Source organism: Sander lucioperca, chromosome 19 (genome assembly GCF_008315115.2).
Source record: "Sander lucioperca isolate FBNREF2018 chromosome 19, SLUC_FBN_1.2, whole genome shotgun sequence".
In the NCBI taxonomy this organism is placed as follows: Eukaryota; Metazoa; Chordata; class Actinopteri; order Perciformes; family Percidae; genus Sander; species Sander lucioperca.
The window spans coordinates 28,578,709-28,597,993 of record NC_050191.1 but is presented as its reverse complement, the minus strand read 5'-3'; the positions used below and the strand labels follow the sequence as shown (position 1 = coordinate 28,597,993).

The 19,285-nt window shown below is 45.5% G+C and overlaps 1 protein-coding gene across 1 annotated transcript in view; it reads left to right on the top strand.

The window, feature by feature from the left end:
• Positions 1 to 5,702, top strand: part of LOC116045384 (adhesion G-protein coupled receptor G6-like) — a 76,104-nt gene extending 70,402 nt beyond the window's left edge. Inside the window, exons 9-10 of the mRNA XM_035995081.1 lie at positions 420 to 491; positions 5,530 to 5,702. Of these exons, the coding sequence (XP_035850974.1) occupies positions 420 to 491; positions 5,530 to 5,702 (245 nt within the window). The remainder of the gene's footprint in view (positions 1 to 419; positions 492 to 5,529) is intronic.
• Positions 5,703 to 19,285: the final 13,583 nt, after the last annotated feature.

The following is a 19,285-nucleotide window of genomic DNA, read 5'->3' as shown; positions in this document are numbered from 1 at the left end:
TTCATAACGTTCCCATGGCAACAGGGGAAAATGGCTGCTCTTGTGTGAAGTAAACGCAACATTTTTCAACTTTCTGCTAAGATATATGTGACTTTTTTGCAACGAAAATGCGGGGATTATGAAATCATTTCATCATTTCATTGACACACTCATACACTGCTAGCCTAGAAATCTAGACGCACAATGGTGAGTTCCCAGGCCCAACATCTTGATGTGGGTCTGGCTTGTCAGGCTAATTCACCGCACAACAGGCCCATACACCGCACAACAGGCCCATACACCGCACAACAGGCCCATACACCGCACAACATTGCAGCCAAATCACTGGATCGTTTTATTGGTGTGAATGCCCCGTGAAGCCCTGGTCACAACCATTCATTATCTACTGCATCTTTCTCTCTCTCATCCCGACCCCCCAGCTACTTCCTCTCCCACCACCCCATCCACTGACTCCACTAACACCATCAGTGCTACTAATGCCATCACCTACGGTAAGCAACCCTCGCCCTTCTCTTCGTGCAGCCTTCTTCTAATACCCTTCTGACTTCCTTCTCCTTCTTTAGCATCTGTAGCTTCTTACGCCTCCTATGATTTCACCTCCTTCCTAGTTCCTTAGTCCTTCACCCTGTTATTTCTCCCCGTACTCTAGTTTTTCAGCCTCCTTTAACCCCATCCCTTCTTTTTGAAATGCTCTTTAATGTTGTTTAGCTGCAGGCTGTTCTCATGAACCATGTGTACATGCAGCTACGAAAAGTAAAGCTCTGAATTCCACGTATTTCTTACAGTCAGCAGCACATTGACGGCTGCTGACTGTATAAGAGCGTGAAGATCCTCGTAGGGAGATGTTGGGGGGGCATGTTTGGCTCCTGAAACGCAGAGCTTTCAACAACACATTCTCACTCCCATCGTGTAAAATACGGAGACTTGGTCAGGTGCCTTTGGCGCTGTTAATGACGCAAAAAGTCCTTTAGCGTCATATCTAAACCCGCTTAGTCGTGACTCTTGCCGTCACTTTTGACGCTCTCGGGCGGGATGTACATTCAAAGGAACACGCCGACTTATTGGGTCTTATTCCCCGTATCCCCCAGAGTTAGATAAGTCCATACATACCCTTCTCATCTCCGTGCGTGTCGTAACTCTGTCTGACGGCTCCACCGCTAGCCTAGCTTAGCACAGATCCTGGAGGTAACTGGCTCCATCTAGCCTAGCTTAACACAGATCCTGGAGGTAACCGGCTCCATCTAGCCTAGCTTAGCACAGATCCTGGAGGTAACTGGCTCCATCTAGCCTAGCTTAGCACAGATCCTGGAGGTAACCGGCTCCATCTAGCCTAGCTTAGCACAGATCCTGGAGGTAACCGGCTCCATCTAGCCTAGCTTAGCACAGATCCTGGAGGTAACCGGCTCCATCTAGCCTAGTTTAGCACAGATCCTGGAGGTAACTGGCTCCATCTAGCCTAGCTTAACACAGATCCTGGATGTAACTGGCTCCATCTAGCCTAGCTTAGCACAGATCCTGGACGTAACCGGCTCCATCTAGCCTAGCTTAGCACAGATCCTGGAGGTAACCGGCTCCATCTAGCCTAGCTTAGCACAGATCCTGGAGGTAACTGGCTCCATCTAGCCTAGCTTAACACAGATCCTGGATGTAACTGGCGCCATCTAGCCTAGCTTAGCACAGATCCTGGAGGTAACTGGCTCCATCTAGCCTAGCTTAGCACAGATCCTGGAGGTAACTGGCTCCATCTAGCCTAGCTTAGCACAGATCCTGTAGGTAACTGGCTCCATCTAGCCTAGCTTAGCACAGATCCTGGAGGTAACCGGCTCCATCTAGCCTAGCTTAGCACAGATCCTGGAGGTAACCGGCTCCATCTAGCCTACTGCTCCCAATAAGTGACAAAATAACGCCAACGTTTTCCTATTTCCATGTTGTGATCCAACACGGTCTCACGGCAGTTTGTGTAATTGTCACATTATTTTTAATCTATTGATACGTGTACAACAACACGTTTCTCTCGTTTTTTTACGTGGTGGCCAGCATGAAATGGGAACCATCTATTGCTCTCTACCCGGCTCCCAGTCACCTTTTTGCTGGCAAAAATGTAATTCAAGTCATGTGACCGGCCGGCAGTCGCCTAATTTCGTAGTATATCGTTAGAATTGTTGTTCATAAGTCTCAGTACGATAACATGAGCATGCTTTGTTCAGCTGATGATCTTGAATGTTTATCTCTTGATTTATGTCAATAGCAACTTTTAGTTCCCCTTCTCTTTTGCCTCATCTCTTGTAAAATTAAAGGTGCCCTGCCACACAAAACTGTTTTTACTTGCATATGTTGAAATATGTGAGGTCCATATGTGTTTGTGTTATGTCGTGAATGTGAAAATTAACTGCTACCTCCTCTGTCTGCTCTAGAAATCAGGCCAATTACAACAGCTGGTCAGTCTGACATCATGTTGCCTGAGCTCATTACTATTCATGAGCTCGCCCAGTTGCCCTGGGTAAAGGATGCTGATAGCCATGCTCTCATTGGCTAGCTGTTAGCCAGTCAGAGTCAAGCAGCTTAGCTCGTTGAATATTAATGAGAGTTGGCACAAATGGAGCTGAGTCTTCCTGCAGGCTTTCTAAACCACGCTAGAATGGCTTGAAACGAGGAAACCAAGTTACAGAGTCCATGGTAGACCTTCAGACATTACCACAAAGTCATGAAATACGTGTGGCAGGGTAGCCTCATGAGACCGTCCTGATCTCACGAGCTCCAGTTTTCAACTCCCAGATCAGTCTGGCATCTTGAGACAGAGAAGATTTGGAGCCGTTCGCCAAACGACCGACCAATCAGCGTTGGTTTGGAGGCGGGTTTAACGAGGTTCAACGAGAAGCGACTGTTCAGTCTAAACAACGTGGCGGCTTCCACGGATGAGATGAGCGTAGCTATCGCGCAAATTTTATCCAAATTAAAAAGTATTCCTTCATTGAAAGAAGAGCTAACGGCACTGGAGGCTTTTCTCAGAGGAAAAGAAGTTTTTGCTCTTCTCCCGACAAGAGTTTGATATATCGTTGATCTGATTGGTTGATTTGGCCCGTCTATCACCAACATAGGTGGTGATAGACAGATGGTTTATCCAATCGGCTAACCAGTATTATCACCCCTTCCCAAAAGTTCTCCAACGGAAAGTTCCCAGATGGATATGCCGAGAAAATGCGAAGTAAGCTATCTGGCGGAGTCAGGTTAGTGGCAGGGCACCTTTAAGATAAATTTGGGCCCTCATCTAAGATCCAAAAGGTAAACTTCCTGAGGAAGTCATTTGAAGTTCATCACCAAAAACAAGTTGTTTTTTTCACACATGTTTTTTTAAGAGGTTTTTTGCTGATAAAACATCCAAACCCCCCTAAATTTTTGCCATGTTTGACCTTTTCAAGGACCCATGAAAAGTTGCTCGGAGCTATATCACTTTTCCTTGCTCCTCTGAAAAGTAAAATCCTCTATTATTCATTCATTTACTCTATTATTCATTATCTACCTGCGAGAAAACTCAGCTAATTCCTCTCTGATGAATTGGTCCGGATGAATGTGTTGGACTCAGGAGAACTGAGACTAGATAAATATTATCTACCACTACCACCACATAAAAGCTTTTCATTACTTAATTAACCTTTCTGTCATTCTTTTCTCCATCTGAGAAGTTTAAAAGACGAATGAACGTTCCAAGAAATGTGTGAAAATGAGCTTTTTGATTAGGGTAATAAGGATGTTTTTGTTCTTACAAAGGAAAGTGCAGTTCACTTGAATTTCAAACATGTATGTGAAGTAGAAAATACCCTTTACTTTCAACATGGTCTCACGGCATTTCGTGAAATGGTCACGTTATTTTTAATCTATTGATTCGTGCACATGGACACGTTCATCTCGTTTTTTTTCGTGGTGGTCAACACGAAATGGGAAGCATCAAGAACGGGAAAGGAAATGTCACACGCTGGAGACGGACGTGGTCTCTCAACCCGTTCTCATTCCGAACTTGTAAAATAAGGACGTTAGGACAGTGGCTGTCAGCGTCTGATGCGACGAAAAAGGCGTCTTTCAGCGTGTTTGTGTAACGCCCCGGGGAGAGCAGCAGTTAGAGAGGATTTAGAGAGTAGTATGTAAGGAGGTTGGATGGGGGGGTGGATGGGTCAAACAGGACTTTCACCAGGAGAGAGGGGTTCACGTCCCGCTTGTCACGCTCGCTATAGTCGCTTTTATCTTTCCTCCCGCTTGTCACGGAATCGTACGCCCACCCACGACCTTCTCCTTAACATAACTGCGTCAAAAGGGACGGCAATAGTCCCGACCAAGCGCGTTTACTTACAGCGCTAAAGGGACGGCAATAGTCCCGACCAAGCGCGTTTACTTATAGCGCTAAAGGGACGGCAATAGTCCCGACCAAGCGCGTTTACTTACAGCGCTAAAGGGACGGCAATAGTCCCGACCAAGCGCGTTTACTTACAGCGCTAAAGGGACGGCAATAGTCCCGACCAAGACGTTTACTTATAGCGCTAAAGGGACGGCAATAGTCCCGACCAAGCGCGTTTACTTACAGCGCTAAAGGGACGGCAATAGTCCCGACCAAGCGCGTTTACTTACAGCGCTAAAGGGACGGCAATAGTCCCGACCAAGCGCGTTTACTTATAGCGCTAAAGGAGACTTTTGGTGTCAATAAGAACGACAAAGGCACCTGACCAAGCGTCCATATTTTACGAGATGAGTGTGAAAACGTGTTGGGTCTCTGGGGGACGCGCGACAAGAACGGGACGTGTGTTTAGGACAAGAACAACGGGGAAATTAATCGTCACACGCGGGACACGATCCCCGGTCTCCTGGGTGAAAGTCCTGTGTTGTTGGACCCATCCACCCCCCCCAACCAACCTCCCTGCGCGAATTTTCGGCTTTTCATACTAGTCAAGTCCAGTTTATCTATATGGTATGTTTAAAACAACCAAAGTTGACCAAATTACTGTACAAATTGAAATGCGCAGCACAACAACTTAAATCAAAGCAACAGGAGTCATATAATAACACAAATAAAAATAAAATAGCAATAAAAAAAGAAAATACAGTACAATTATTAAAATGCTATAAACCTCTAAGAGCAACCAAAGGCCACTAAGAACAAATATGTCTTGAGATGTGTTTTAAAACTATCAATGGAGGGGAAACATCATACTACTCGCTACCGTAGTCGTGCTGTGATCACAAAAGATGCTTCCCATTGAAATACATTAGTTTAAAATTCATGCTCACCACCACGAAAAAAAATGACAAACGTGTCCATGTGCATGAATCAATAGATTAAATAACTGAGACTGGGTTGTTACTTTGCACGTAGTACGAGTAAGTAAAGTACACAGTTTAACATGTGTGTAAAAAGTTAATGCATGTTGGAAGTTTCAAGATTTGCACGCAAGCGTTGGGCGAACCTGATTTCGGCATTAAAACCATTTTGTTTTCCATGTGTGGGCCCTCTCGTTCTGCTGTATGCTTTGTGATGTCCAGTTCTTCCTTCCATCACTACATCTCCATCCACCATCCCTACCACTAGCATGCCTCTAACCCCAACCACCAGTACCACCACCAGTACCACCACCAGCATAACCAGCTCCTCCTCTGGTAAGGCTTCGCTGCTCTGTTGTTTGCCATTAGCATCTCTAGACTTTCCATTCAAATAAGAACCAAAACAAGTACTAATTACTGGATGTTTTCCACTTAAATTATATTGTAGTAGTAATTATTTTGGGATTTGGTTTCATCTGCAGGTCGGCAACTAACACTCTCCAAAATAGTGCTTTGCCTGAGCCTGCTAACATCAACCTGAGTCACGTTAACTGTACTACTATGCTTAGGTCGTAGGTGGCAGCTCAAGCTTGACGTGCTTTGGTGATATTTCAGTTCGGCTTTACACAACGTGCACATGGCTTTCGACTTATCTACGAGCCGTCCTGGAGTTTTGAAAATTAAAAGCGCCATTCAGAGTTATTGCTGCTGTCTGTCTCCATCATGCCTGCAGCCTGCAGCAGCAGGATGTGATAGGAGGAAGTCAAGAAGAGGGCAGCTAAAATTGCTGCTGATCAGTCCCATCCAGCAAGTGACATTTTTAGGCTGCTTTCCTCAGGAAGAAGGTACAGGGCGACGAGGACAAGGACCTCACACCACCTCAGTAGCTTTTTTCGCCATTTCCCTTCTGAATAGCTGATCCATTGCCCCCTCCCTCCACCATCACTATTTTATCTTTGAACTATTTTATTATAAATTGATGATAAGTAAAGGTGCAGCAAAGGGTCAAAATAGTAGCCTAGCTAGATTCTAGTGATTTTAGAACAGCTAAGTGGCGTTGTTAGGCACGACGTGAAGCCGAGTGAAGTGTAAAATAAATTAAAAAATGGCGGTATGCGATTAAACTTTTTTATGCTGATACATACGTTTATGCTGACAGCCCTACTTTAAACTAAATTGACTCTAAGATGCTTTTGGCAAACCCAGTTTGTGGACCAAATGTCAAAAAGGCTTACCTTGATCGTCTTTTAGTTTTTTCTCTGAATCAAGAAAGACTTTTGAGATTGGTTTGGAGCTTGTCCCATTAACGCAGTGTGTTTTGTTAAACTAACATGCCGGCTTATTGTGCTGATCAGTTATGCCTACCATCACCATCATCACCATCACCAGCGCTGCTTCCTCTACATCTTATGCCACTAACGTTGCTTCAGCCAGCAGTACAGCACATGGTAAGGTAGCTAACCATATGTAAATATTGTCACTAGCTAACATCGTAAGCCAAAGTTCTGATTCTGTCCTGTTCTGCCATTGATAACGTACAGTAACTTTGTTTATTTGCTTATTTATCCCAAATATTTATGTTGTTTTAAGAGGAAAGTATGAACAATGTTCATGGAGAGCTGAAATATCACCACGTTTCAAGCTAACTTCACGCTAACTTTTCACAGCTAGCCTCCTTCCCCACTAAAAGCTAGCTCGCTGTTTTATCAACTGTTTTTTTTTACCTCTCTTTCTAAAAACATGATATGAGGTTTCCTGTTAAATGTGTATTGTAGCTGTGTTTTTAGTGTTGATATCCCAGCAATTTGGCTCCATTTACAGGTTGTAGTCCCCGTAATGTTGCTGTGTTTTAGGCTAATGTCCCCACAATGTAGTTTTTTTTTTTCTTACAGATTATTTTTTGGGGCTTTTCTCTTTATTATAGTGACAGTGGATATAAATGAAAGGGGGAGAGAGAGATAGGGGATGACACGCAGCAAAGGGCTGCAGGTGGAATTCGAACCCAGGCCGCTGCAGGACCCAGCCAACATGGGGCGAATGCTCTTACTGGGTGAGCCAGAGGCCGCCCAATGAAGTTGGATTTTTAGGGTCAATGTCCCCACCATGTAGTGGGGTTTTTAGGGTCAATGTCCTCACCATGTAGTGGGGTTTTTAGGGTCAATGTCCTCACCATGTAGTGGGGTTTTTAGGGTCAACGTCCTCACCATGTAGTGGGGTTTTTAGGGTCAACGTCGCCACCATGTAGTGGGGTTTTTAGGGTCAACGTCCTCACCATGTAGTGGGGTTTTTAGGGTCAACGTCCTCACCATGTAGTGGGGTTTTTAGGGTCAACGTCCTCACCATGTAGTGGGGTTTTTAGGGTCAACGTCCTCACCATGTAGTGGGGTTTTTAGGGTTGACGTCGCCACCATGTAGTGGGGTTTTTAGGGTCAATGTCGCCACCATGTAGTGGGGTTTTTAGGGTCGATGTCCTCACCATGTAGTGGGGTTTTTAGGGTCGATGTCCTCACCATGTAGTGGAGTTTTTAGGGGTCGACGTCGCCACCATGTAGTGGGGTTTTTAGGGTTGACGTCGCCACCATGTAGTGGGGTTTTTAGGGTTGACGTCGCCACCATGTAGTGGGGTTTTTAGGGTCAACGTCCCCACCATGTAGTGGGGTTTTTAGGGTCGACGTCGCCACCATGTAGTGGGGTTTTTAGGGTCAATGTCCTCACCATGTAATGGGGTTTTTAGGGTCAATGTCCTCACCATATAGTGGGGTTTTTAGGGTCAATGTCCTCACCATGTAGTGGGGTTTTTAGGGTCGATGTCGCCACCATGTAGTGGGGTTTTTAGGGTCAATGTCCTCACCATATAGTGGGGTTTTTAGGGTCAATGTCCTCACCATATAGTGGGGTTTTTAGGGTCAATGTCCTCACCATGTAGTGGGGTTTTTAGGGTCGATGTCGCCACCATGTAGTGGGGTTTTTAGGGTCAATGTCCTCACCATGTAATGGGGTTTTTAGGGTCAATGTCCTCACCATATAGTGGGGTTTTTAGGGTCAATGTCCTCACCATGTAGTGGGGTTTTTAGGGTCGATGTCGCCACCATGTAGTGGGGTTTTTAGTGTTGATATCCCAGCAATGTTGCTTGGTTTATAGGTTTTAGTTCCTGCAATGTAGCTGTGTGATTAGGCTAATGTCCAGAACCCCCCCCCCCCCCCAAAAAAAAACAGCATGAAAGAAGTTTCCCATTTCCTTTCAGGTGTGTGATATGACAACGTGCTCACAGATCGGTGCATATTGTGCCTACAGCATATGTCTCCTAACCCGACTGATGTTCTGTGATTGTTTACTTTTAGCCCAACAGGCAACCAGCGACACGTCGACTGCTTCATCCACTACCACTAACCAACCAGCTACTAACCCCACAACGCATGGTAAGAGCAGAAATACTGGAGTCAAGCTACACCATAAGACTGACTAAAGCTTTATATACAGAATGGTTAATGCTGCTATGAATGCATGTAGTTTTATTTCGGGTGGCATAAATGCCAGCAACAGGTGGCAGTTAATGTTTAGAGGGTCCGAGTGAGTAAATTCTGTCACTGGTTAAATAATAAAGTGCACGTATGTAACTGTAGAGGCCTGCAGCCCCCAGACATGGAAAAATCTGTCCTCACAAAGCCAAACGGCAATAAATCTGAGTAGGAACAAATGTTAACATGGGAGCCGAAATAAAACCGGACACGCCACGCAGCTGACAAGCTCACGCCACGCAGCCAGTGTGTAGCCGGCGTTAACCTGTGTGAGAACTTGTGCCTTTCTTTGATTTAGGCCTATCAATCTGTAAACAAATGAGTTTCATGGCAGCAGGGAGACACTGCCCTAGTGTGTCCAATGTTTGTGTTAATTCCATTTAAAATAACATCTTTAAATTAGCTTTCTGCTGATAATTTACATTTCTAAAACACTCATACTAATACAATCAAAATGCACACACACACAACACTGTGAGAAAAAATGATCCCTACTTTCGCCTCTTATTCTGTCTTTCGGCCTCCTCCCTTATCCTCTTTTCTCCCGTTGTTTCGTCTCCACAAACAGTCCCAGCAATGACTTCTGCACTGCAGTTAGTAACTTCTAACCAACCATCCACTAACATAGCTGCCAATCCTGCTTCCTCGTGGGGTAAGATACACACTTGCATGCCTAGACGAATGTCTAATACTCTCTTAGTTTTTTGAAGTTAATGTATTTCAATGGGAAGCATGATTCTTTAGTAGAGAGGTTGGTTGGGTGGAGGATGGGTTTTCTTTTCCTAAACCCAACCGTCCCGTTATTGTTGAATCGTGCTGTGATAACGAAAATGGTTCCCATTGAAATACATTAGTTTCAATAACGTGCTGACCATCACGAAAAAAACGACATAAACGTGTCCGTGTACACGAATCAATAGATTAAATTACGTGACCATTTCACGAACTGCCGTGAGACTGGGTTGCCATGCTGCAGCCATGAGAAAAAACATGATACAATACAACAAACCATAGTATGACCCTTATGGTGTGTGTAAAATACAACGTGGTGTCACGCAGTTGTGATTCCAAAAAGGTAATGTGTGGGATTCCGTTTACATTCTAGGTTGAGTTTTCCCCCTATATCCTTATTTTTTTATTTAACCTTTATTTAACCAGGTAGGCCGTTGAGAACAGGTTCTCATTTGCAACGGCGAACTGGCCGAGAAAAGCATGAGCATGCAGGACAACATACAATTTCACATATAATACTAGAGATGCACCGATAGACCAGCCAGTAACCGGAATTGGCCGGTTTTCACGTGCTCGGCCATGACCGGCGACCGGCAGGTCAGTCTGACATATGGTGATTTCATGCCGGTCAACGCTCCAATTAACTGACGACATAAGTTATACCAGTTACAGTTCTCAAGGACGCACGCACACACGGACGCCACAGCACGGACGCCACAGCACGGACGCCACAGCACGCTCTCTTTCTCCTTTCTCTCAACTTCTCCGCCGTGTGTGGTGCGTACCCGCTCGCGTTGTGAAGCGCGTTTCGGCGCTATTCTCCACATGTAGGAACCTGGTGAATTAACCTGCAACATGTCAGCTGTTTGGGAATTCTTCAGCGTGTGTGCAGAAGATAACAAGTTTACAATATGCAACACCTGCAAGGAGAAAGTAGGGCGTGGAGGGACGACACCAAAAACCTAAATCACATTTCTTTAGTTGATATTGATGTGAAAAGAAGGAAATGGTTCTAACATTGCTCTTTAGATGTGTGTGAATGTCCCACACCAGGAGTAATTTATATAGTTCTTTTTTATAGTGATCCATTATCTGTTCAACACATGTTCTATTAAAGAAAAGATAGAAAATTAATATGTGTGTGAGCTGTAAAGTGGTTAGAAAAAATGAAATCAGAATCGGCTAAAATCGGTATCAGCTGGTCTAACTCAAAGAAAATCAGAAATCGGAATCGACCTAGAAAGTTGTAATCGGTGCATCTCTATGCAATACAATACAGGAATACAGAATACAATAGGCCACATGAAGTGCAGATTAAGTAGGTATTACAAAGTTGGTGCAAAGTGAGTTATAAGTAAGACGAAGGGTATGCGCAAGTGATATGGTAATAACACAATATACATGAATAGACAGTCTATAACATTGATGAGCTGTAGTGTAGAGCCAAACCAAACATGAACAGTTAGTGCAAATTATGATCTAGTTAGTGGTGTTGAGTCAGTTATAACACTCAACAGGTTCTCACACTCTTCTCGTAAAATCTGGACGCTTGGTCAGGTGCCTTTGTCGTTCTTATTGACGCTAAAAGTCTCCTTTAGCGCTATAAGTAAACGCGCTTGGTCGGGACTATTGCCGTCCCTTTAGCGCTATAAGTAAACGCGCTTGGTCGGGACTATTGCCGTCCCTTTAGCGTTATAAGTAAACGCGCTTGGTCGGGACTATTGCCGTCCCTTTAGCGCTCTAAGTAAACGCGCTTGGTCGGGACTATTGCCGTCCCTTTAGCGTTATAAGTAAACGCGCTTGGTCGGGACTATTGCCGTCCCTTTAGCGTTATAAGTAAACGCGCTTGGTCGGGACTATTGCCGTCCCTTTTGCGTTATAAGTAAACGCGCTTGGTCGGGACTATTGCCGTCCCTTTAGCGCTCTAAGTAAACGCGCTTGGTCGGGACTATTGCCGTCCCTTTAGCGCTATAAGTAAACGCGCTTGGTCGGGACTATTGCCGTCCCTTTTGACGCATTTATGTTAAAGAAAAGGTCGTGGGTGGGCGTACGGTTCTGTGACATGCGAGAGGAAAGAAAGAAGCGACTATAGCGAGCGTGACAAGCGGGACATGAACGACCCTCTCCTGGTGAAAGTCCTGTGTTTGACCCATCCCCCCCCCCATCCAACCTCCTTACATACTACTCTCTAAATCCTCTCTAACTGCTGCTCTCCGGGGCGTTACACAAACACGCTGAAAGACGCCTTTTTCGTCGCATCAGACGCTGACAGCCACTGTCCAAACGTCCTTATTTCACGAGTTCGGAATGAGAACCGGGTGTAACACAATATATATGAATAGGCAGTCTATGTAAATGCTGAAATGTAGTGGAGTCGCTATACAATTAGTGCAAATTGTGGTCTGGTTAGTGATATAGGTCAGTGATAACACAGTTAACCAGAATAGACAGTCTATGTAGATGTTGAATGTCGTGCAAATGTTAAAATCGACTGTAGATCTACATTTTAAATCGGGTATTTTCCCTTTTTTCCTCCCTGATAAGTTTGCACCCCTGATTTTGATTTTCTTTCTAGTGCCTTGATGTGCTTTCTCTATGATTTAGATCCAGATTGTGTATTTAGGTTCCTTGTTTCGTAATGATAATCCTGTAATAGCTGCTTCTCCTGTTGTCGCAATTTAATCCTTAAAATAACCAAATCTCATCCAACAAAAAGTAGTCTGGTTTGGTGTTTACATAATACTTGTTTTCTATCATTCATGCATTGATCCTGTCTTGCTATTTTGTTTTTTTTGGGCTTCCTTTCTAAAAAATCAGGAACATAATAATAATCAAGGTACAGTTTTCTTAATCTCACACAGGAAAATTGGGATGGCTCATTTAATGACGTAAAGGTGTCGGATGCTTCCTAATCTCCATTGTATATTCTACTACAGTAAATTTTTTTACCTTGGAAATACTTTTTATAACTATTATCTGTAATAGGTCTGGGCAATATATCGTTATTATATCGTAACATACCATATAAGTATTGTCTTTTCCTAGTTTTAAAGGCTGCATTACAGCGAAGTGATGTAATTTTCTACTGTTATTGCTGTTTTATTGTATGCCTGTACCCACTTAGTCATTACATCCACATTACTGATGAATATTTATTTAAAATCTCATTGTGAAAGTCAGGGCTCTCAAGTGTCACGCATTGAGCGTGACAGTCACTCATTTCGGTCTTTTGTCACGCACTCCCGCCACACATTGTATTTCTCACGCGGAAAAAGTATTTATAATATATTTAATATGCCGCAGCGCCCAAAATTTCTCTGGCGCGCCGCTCTCACTATGGAACAGGCAGGAATCAAGCGCGTCTCCCCTGGAGTTCTTAGTTGAGCTGCCACTTATCAGCCAATCAAAAAAAAGAAAGGGGCTACACAATAGCCAATCAGAAAATAGCACTATTGTATCTGGGTAAGATTTAACGCAACAACCAATGAAAAAAAAGCATAGAGTAGCGTACTAAACTTTCGCTCATTCAGAGACCAGAGACCCAAACGGGGCTCTGAGTCTGTCAGAAGGTCTGAGATCTACCGTATCAGCAGAGATATCACGTAACGCACAGCAGACTATGGTGCAGGTAGATTATTTTCTGAAATATAGTGACTATTATAACTTTATTTTTCTCAAGACTGTCGGGTAGACTGTCACTCTTGCCTGACTTCAAAACTTGAGAGCCCTGGAAAGTATTTTGTGAAAGCACCAATTGTCAGCCCTACAATATTGTTACACTATCAACATCGATGTATTTTGGTATGGTTTTTTTTTTACATATCACCCAGCCCTAATCTGTAACCTGCTTTTTTGGTTTGATGTGCCGTGCCCCGGCGACAGCCAACAAGTCTACTGTGAGATCTTCAACCAAAGCCTCTGCAATAGCTGCTCCTGTGTCTGTAGTTGCTCCTCAGCAGCCTGAACCCCTGGCCTCCCAGTCCAAGACTCTGGCTGCTGGTCCTGCTGCTCACAACAGAAGACGCCGGCATGCTTTTCTTCCAGCTGCTGTAATCAGACAAACAAGGCATGCTCTCATTCCCAGCCCCCTTGAAAAGGCTTCTCATCGTACGTCCCTTGTATCAAGTCAGTTTAGTCCTTCAACTAAAGCTCCTAATCTTCCAGATAAATCATCTGAACCAGGACGCTTACCTCCAGTTCCAGGTCCCCCAGTTGTACCTGAACCCTCACGTCCTCGACCCCCAGCTTCCCTCCCCAGGCCCCGAAGCCATCGTAGCTCCAAAACATCCCTGGGGTTCATCTCCACCCCTTTGATCTCGCAGGGGAGGAAGAGGCCGACTGGAGGAAGACGTCCAGCTTCCACGAGAGCACCGCCCAGGCTGGTGGTTCATGTCACGAAACCTGCACTGCCAATCGAACTCAAATCCACAGCCAGGCCTGCATACACGACACCAACAGGTGGATTTAAACACACAGCTGGCTACATGCATGGGTTGAAAAATGCAACACACATGTTGGGAAATGCAACGCACACAACTGTTCGGCCACGTGCATCAACGCAGCCTACATCACGACCGAACTTTGCACACAAGGAGACCCGTACAACCACCCAAGGGGTTTTAATTTCGTCTCAGGAGGCCTCTCCGTGGCAACATAGAGGTGAGGCATTGGATGCAAAGGAATCTTCCTCTGCAGTGGGGGCAGCACCCCTGGCATCATCATCTTCATCATTGTTGTCGTTAATATCGGTGCTAAGTAACAGAAAGAACAAACCTGTGGCGCCGCAGTGGTCGTTGCTGAGCGTGAGCGGAGGGGAAAACCAAACAGTTGCCAAAGGTAACTGGACAGATCAACTGGAACCACTGGGCGATGAGTATTCGTCAGGATCTGAACCGTTTGTGTATGATTTGACTGAGCTCTCGGCGGAGAGTGGTTCTTTCAGCTTGTTCGAGTTTGATGCTGCCTACGCCTTGGATGAACCCACCACCGTCCTTCCAGCCTTCGACAACCCTGACGGCACAAACGAACAACCATTCACCAGATCAGACCCTCATGTTGCTATTCTTCCTGTCACACATCCCTTAAATAATTTGGAAAGCCAAGCGAGTGGCTCAGCAGCAGGCGACGAGCTTTCTTTCGCCCGCTCGCAAGATGGAGTGATGCCAGAACCAGTTACACTCATCAACGGGTCTCAGGATCCTACACCGACTGTTTCGCAGACTTTGACAGAAGCTCAAAGCCACCACAGGGTCCCAAACATCACTAATTATAGTGGACAAAAGCCAGAGGGAATGTCCTTCACACAAGCTGTCAATCAAGAACTCGACACATTGACTTTTCAACCAGCACCATCTCTCACTGTTCCCTCCCTTTCATCCCTGTTCTTCATTCAGCCTTCTTTGCCAGTAGTACAACAAAGCTCCTCTGTTTTTCTTGCAGAGGAGAGTTTCCCCAAGCACATTTCTTCTTTTTCTCCGGTGCCACAGATGGAAGACATGGCCCAAACATCCTATGCCCTACTTTCTTTAAACCCCTTGGACAGTCTGCATAAAACAGAAACGGAAATTACTGAAAATGATGTTGAACTACATTCATATACAAGTACAGACGTATCTACACAGCTACGTTCGTCTGTGCAACTTATTTTCCATAGACCTTCAACTTTCTCCTCCCCTGTTTTCCCCATAACTTCCTCTTCTAGCACTTTTGCATTCCCTCTTCGCATCCGACACTACTCCTCATCTACCCTCCTTCCTCTTTCTCCTTCTCTTTCCTATTTCTTAGCATCTACTTCCTTCACCTCTCAAGCTGTCACTCTCTCGGCTTCATCATCTGTCTCCCATGTTGCCCCCCCTCCCATTTACTCCTCTAACACCCTCACCCCTCTATCATCCTCTCCTCCTATCTGGTCCACCACTCCTCCTCTTCCGTCCTCTGCTGATCCTCAGCAGCCCTCCCTCTTCCTACCCTCCTCTTCCGAGCAGGCCAAACAAAAGATTTCCGAAACAGATAGTGTTGTTGAATCAGCTCACGTTCCAGAGTCAGATGGAGTCAACGGGTACTTTCAGCCTCCTGTGTTGTCATTTCTTTCTCTGTCCTCAAACCTTCAAAGGGACTTTGTTGTAACAAAGGTTGACACAGCATCCTCGCTGTCTCTTCCTCTCTCTTCTAAAGCTTCAGCTGAATCACAGATGCCAGTTGTTGAGGGTGCACTCCTCTCTGAGTACCACTTACTCTTTTCTGAAGAGCCCTTTAACAATAAATCCCAACCTTTCAGAAGTCGATTGCCCTTCTACGAGAGTACTCCCGTTGATACGCAATCAGCTCCTTTTGTCCATTCAATTGGGACTTTTATAAACTCAGCTTTAAATCCAATTAAGCCAACTCCCTCAAGATTATCTGTGGATAATTTGGCATCTAGTTCCGCGGTACTCACACCAGATTTACCCCCTCGAGAGCAGCCAGCTCCTTCACAGTTGGAGTTGCATGACCCTGCATTGGGTTCGTCAGTGATTTTGTGGCCTTCTTCTCATGCAGCCAGTCTGTCAGTCAGTCAGTTCTTTGTTCATTCTGATCAGAGAGACTTGAGCGACAAATATACTCTGCCGCATGATTCGCGTCAAGGGAGTCAGCCTGACATTGTCTTTGCATCACTGCCAGCAGCTGTCATTTTGGCACCTGAACGCACCCCTGCTCTGCTGCAGGAAAATATTGATAGAACGCAACGTTTGCACTCTGTGTCTTTGCCTGCCATTTCTTCATTATCTTCAAATCCCTTCCTTTCAACCTGGAGTCCCTTTTCGCATCATCTTGACAACCTGTCGCTCACTGGATCTTCCGAGGCTCTTCCTGCTGCCGAAGTGATACAAGTTGCTAGCGCGACAGAAGCGATGGTGAGAGAGAGAACTGAATTGTCTTCCTTTTCACCCTCCCTTAATCCTGTTGTTGACAAGCCTCTTCTCTTGACTCAGACATCTTCATCTGGGTCACAAGACAAACATACTTCCAGCCTGACCTTTAACAGAGACCCATGGATGCTGCAGCACACAATCTTTCCTTCACATGTAAACACAAATACAGCAGCTGGTGTTCACACTAACTCCAGGTCCTCGCAGGCACTCCCTGGTCGTGAAAATGCATTTAATCACCCCACTTCCACTTTGTTGCATTCGTCTGTCTTGGCACCTACCCAGACGCTTGTGCTGCAACTTAACAGAAGTGCACAGCTTGGCACAGCAGCCCCCCAGCATGCTTCAGGGCCAGATTATACGCACCACTCAGACTCGACACATCCAAACACTGAGCGCCCCAGCAGTCTGATCCACACACACAGTCAGAGTGAGAAACTAAATGTGAGTCAAGGGCAAAATACAGAAAATGCAGAGGCACATGTTGATGTTGGAGGGCCTCAGCAGCAATCATCCCACATAATTTCCTTTGCCCTTACTCCCCCTCTTCTTTCACCCTCTATTATGCCTTCTCTTTCTCTTGCAGCAACTCTCACGCCTCCCTTTCCCTCTCTTCAACTCTCTCCCATCCATCCTGGAATCCCACCCTACATATCTGTCTCCTCCCTTCCCCTCCCATCGTTAATCACCCCTTTGCTTTCTCCTCTTCCCCCCGGCTTGGTGGCATTGCCAGAAATGTCTGCCAGCATAGAAGAGGAAGAAATTGGCTCATTGTCGCCCAGCTTACCGACTGCTGGATTCCACCAGCCCACAACAACCCAATTCCCCCTGGACAACCATTTACAGTCCTTCCAAACATCCACCACATACCCTGTTAGCCAGTCAACAGAGTCAACCCAGCAGTTCATCCCACTCAGCCAGTCTGTTCCTCTTTATCAAGCTTCCACGCTCCCTGATGACAATTTGAAATCCAGCCACTCAACAGCTCTTTCTGCTGAAGGCAATGAAGTGGACAAGGTTTTGCCACAGCTTGCAAACATCTCGCAAACAGCTGATGCTTCCAGGTTTGTCGATGATACAGTATCGTCGCCCGAGGCCTCGAATAATCTCACTGCAGCTGGGAAACTGTCACACCCCTTCTCTTTATTTGACCCTGCAGATGTTGTTCCAAAAATACATATTGCGGATGAACATGCCTCTGCTTTAGGAACGGCTTCTTCGGCAGAGACCGCCAATGACAACGTAACTCTGCATGTAATGTCAAATGCTCCAACAGGCCATCAGCGTAATGAAAGTATGAATCCAGAAGCTGCCCTGAACACTCAATTATTTCCTGTTGAAATGCAAGCTACCGCTCCCCGCCCCACTGCCTCAGAATCAACACGACCTACTGGTGCTCCAGGTATTCACAACCCAGTGCACACTTCTGGCCTCAGTATTTCCTCTTCCCCACCTGCCTCCAGATCCCCCACCGTCTCTTCTATTGATGCCCCAGGTCAAGACTTGATTTCTGGGCTTCAGGATCCCCCACCTCCTGGGAGCGACAACCACACTGCCAACACAGAGAGCTTAAAATACCTCTCCATGTCAAATGCATCCACTGTTATAACCGCCAAAGACTTACCTTCAGCGAAACTTGAAATGACGAACACCACAAAGGCTGAAAATGCTTCAACTCTGTTAGAAAATGCAAATGTGGAAGCATCTCAGGGGGACATGACAGGCGTCATACAAGCGCCAGATCTCAGCGTGCATGCAAAGTCCAATTTAACAGTTTCAAAGCCCAATTATAACTCAAGTCCAAGTGTGCCGAATCACAGTGGGAATCAGAACTCTGGACTATTCGTGAACGGGGCAGACGTTGACGTCAAAGACGTCCACCTTTCGCCAACGCTACCTGCGGTCATGAATGCTCACCCCTTTATAACCACAAACAACTCCTCTCAGACAGCGGCACTCAAAACTGTTAGTTTGTCAGCTAGCAGCGTTGGCCACAAAAATTCCCCGCTGCGGCCGACACCATCTGGATCCCCAAAAGTGGATTCAGCTGCCAAGCCCGCCTTGCCATGCCAATGTAAACAACGCTTTCATTTTACATGTCTGTGTGGACTGTCATCGGGGAACAGTATGTCATGCAGAAATAAAAAACCTGTAGATTTAGAGAATCAAAAAACAACAATCATCTGTAATAACAGAAGCATGAACTGTAAAAAAAACATCATAACTTGTATTAAGTCTTAAAGTCTATTTATTTAAAACAGGTGCAAGCTTTAGCTTAAAGGTGCAGTAGGTAAGATTTATAAAACTAACTTTCCGTCATATTTGCTGAAAATTTTAATTTTAAATTTGCCATTTGTGTGATTTGCAAAAATCCACCGCTCCCTGTTCAGATGCACCAATCAGGGCCAGAGGGAGTGTCTAACTGTTCAGATGCACCAATCAGGGCCAGAGGGTGTGTCTAACTGTTCAGATGCCCCAATCAGGACCAGAGGGAGTGTCTAACTGTTCAGATGCACCAATCAGGGCCAGAGGGTGTGTCTAACTGTTCAGATGCACCAATCAGGGCCAGAGGGGGTGTCTAACTGTTCAGATGCACCAATCAGGGCCAGAGGGTGTGTCTAACTGTTCAGATGCCCCAATCAGGACCAGAGGGGGTGTCTAACTGTTCAGATGCACCAATCAGGGCCAGAGAGTGTGTCTAACTGTTCAGATGCACCAATCAGGGCCAGAGGGGGTGGTGTCTAACTGTTCAGATGCACCAATCAGGGCCAGAGGGGGTGTCTAATTGCGTGTCAATCACTGCTAATGCACACACATTT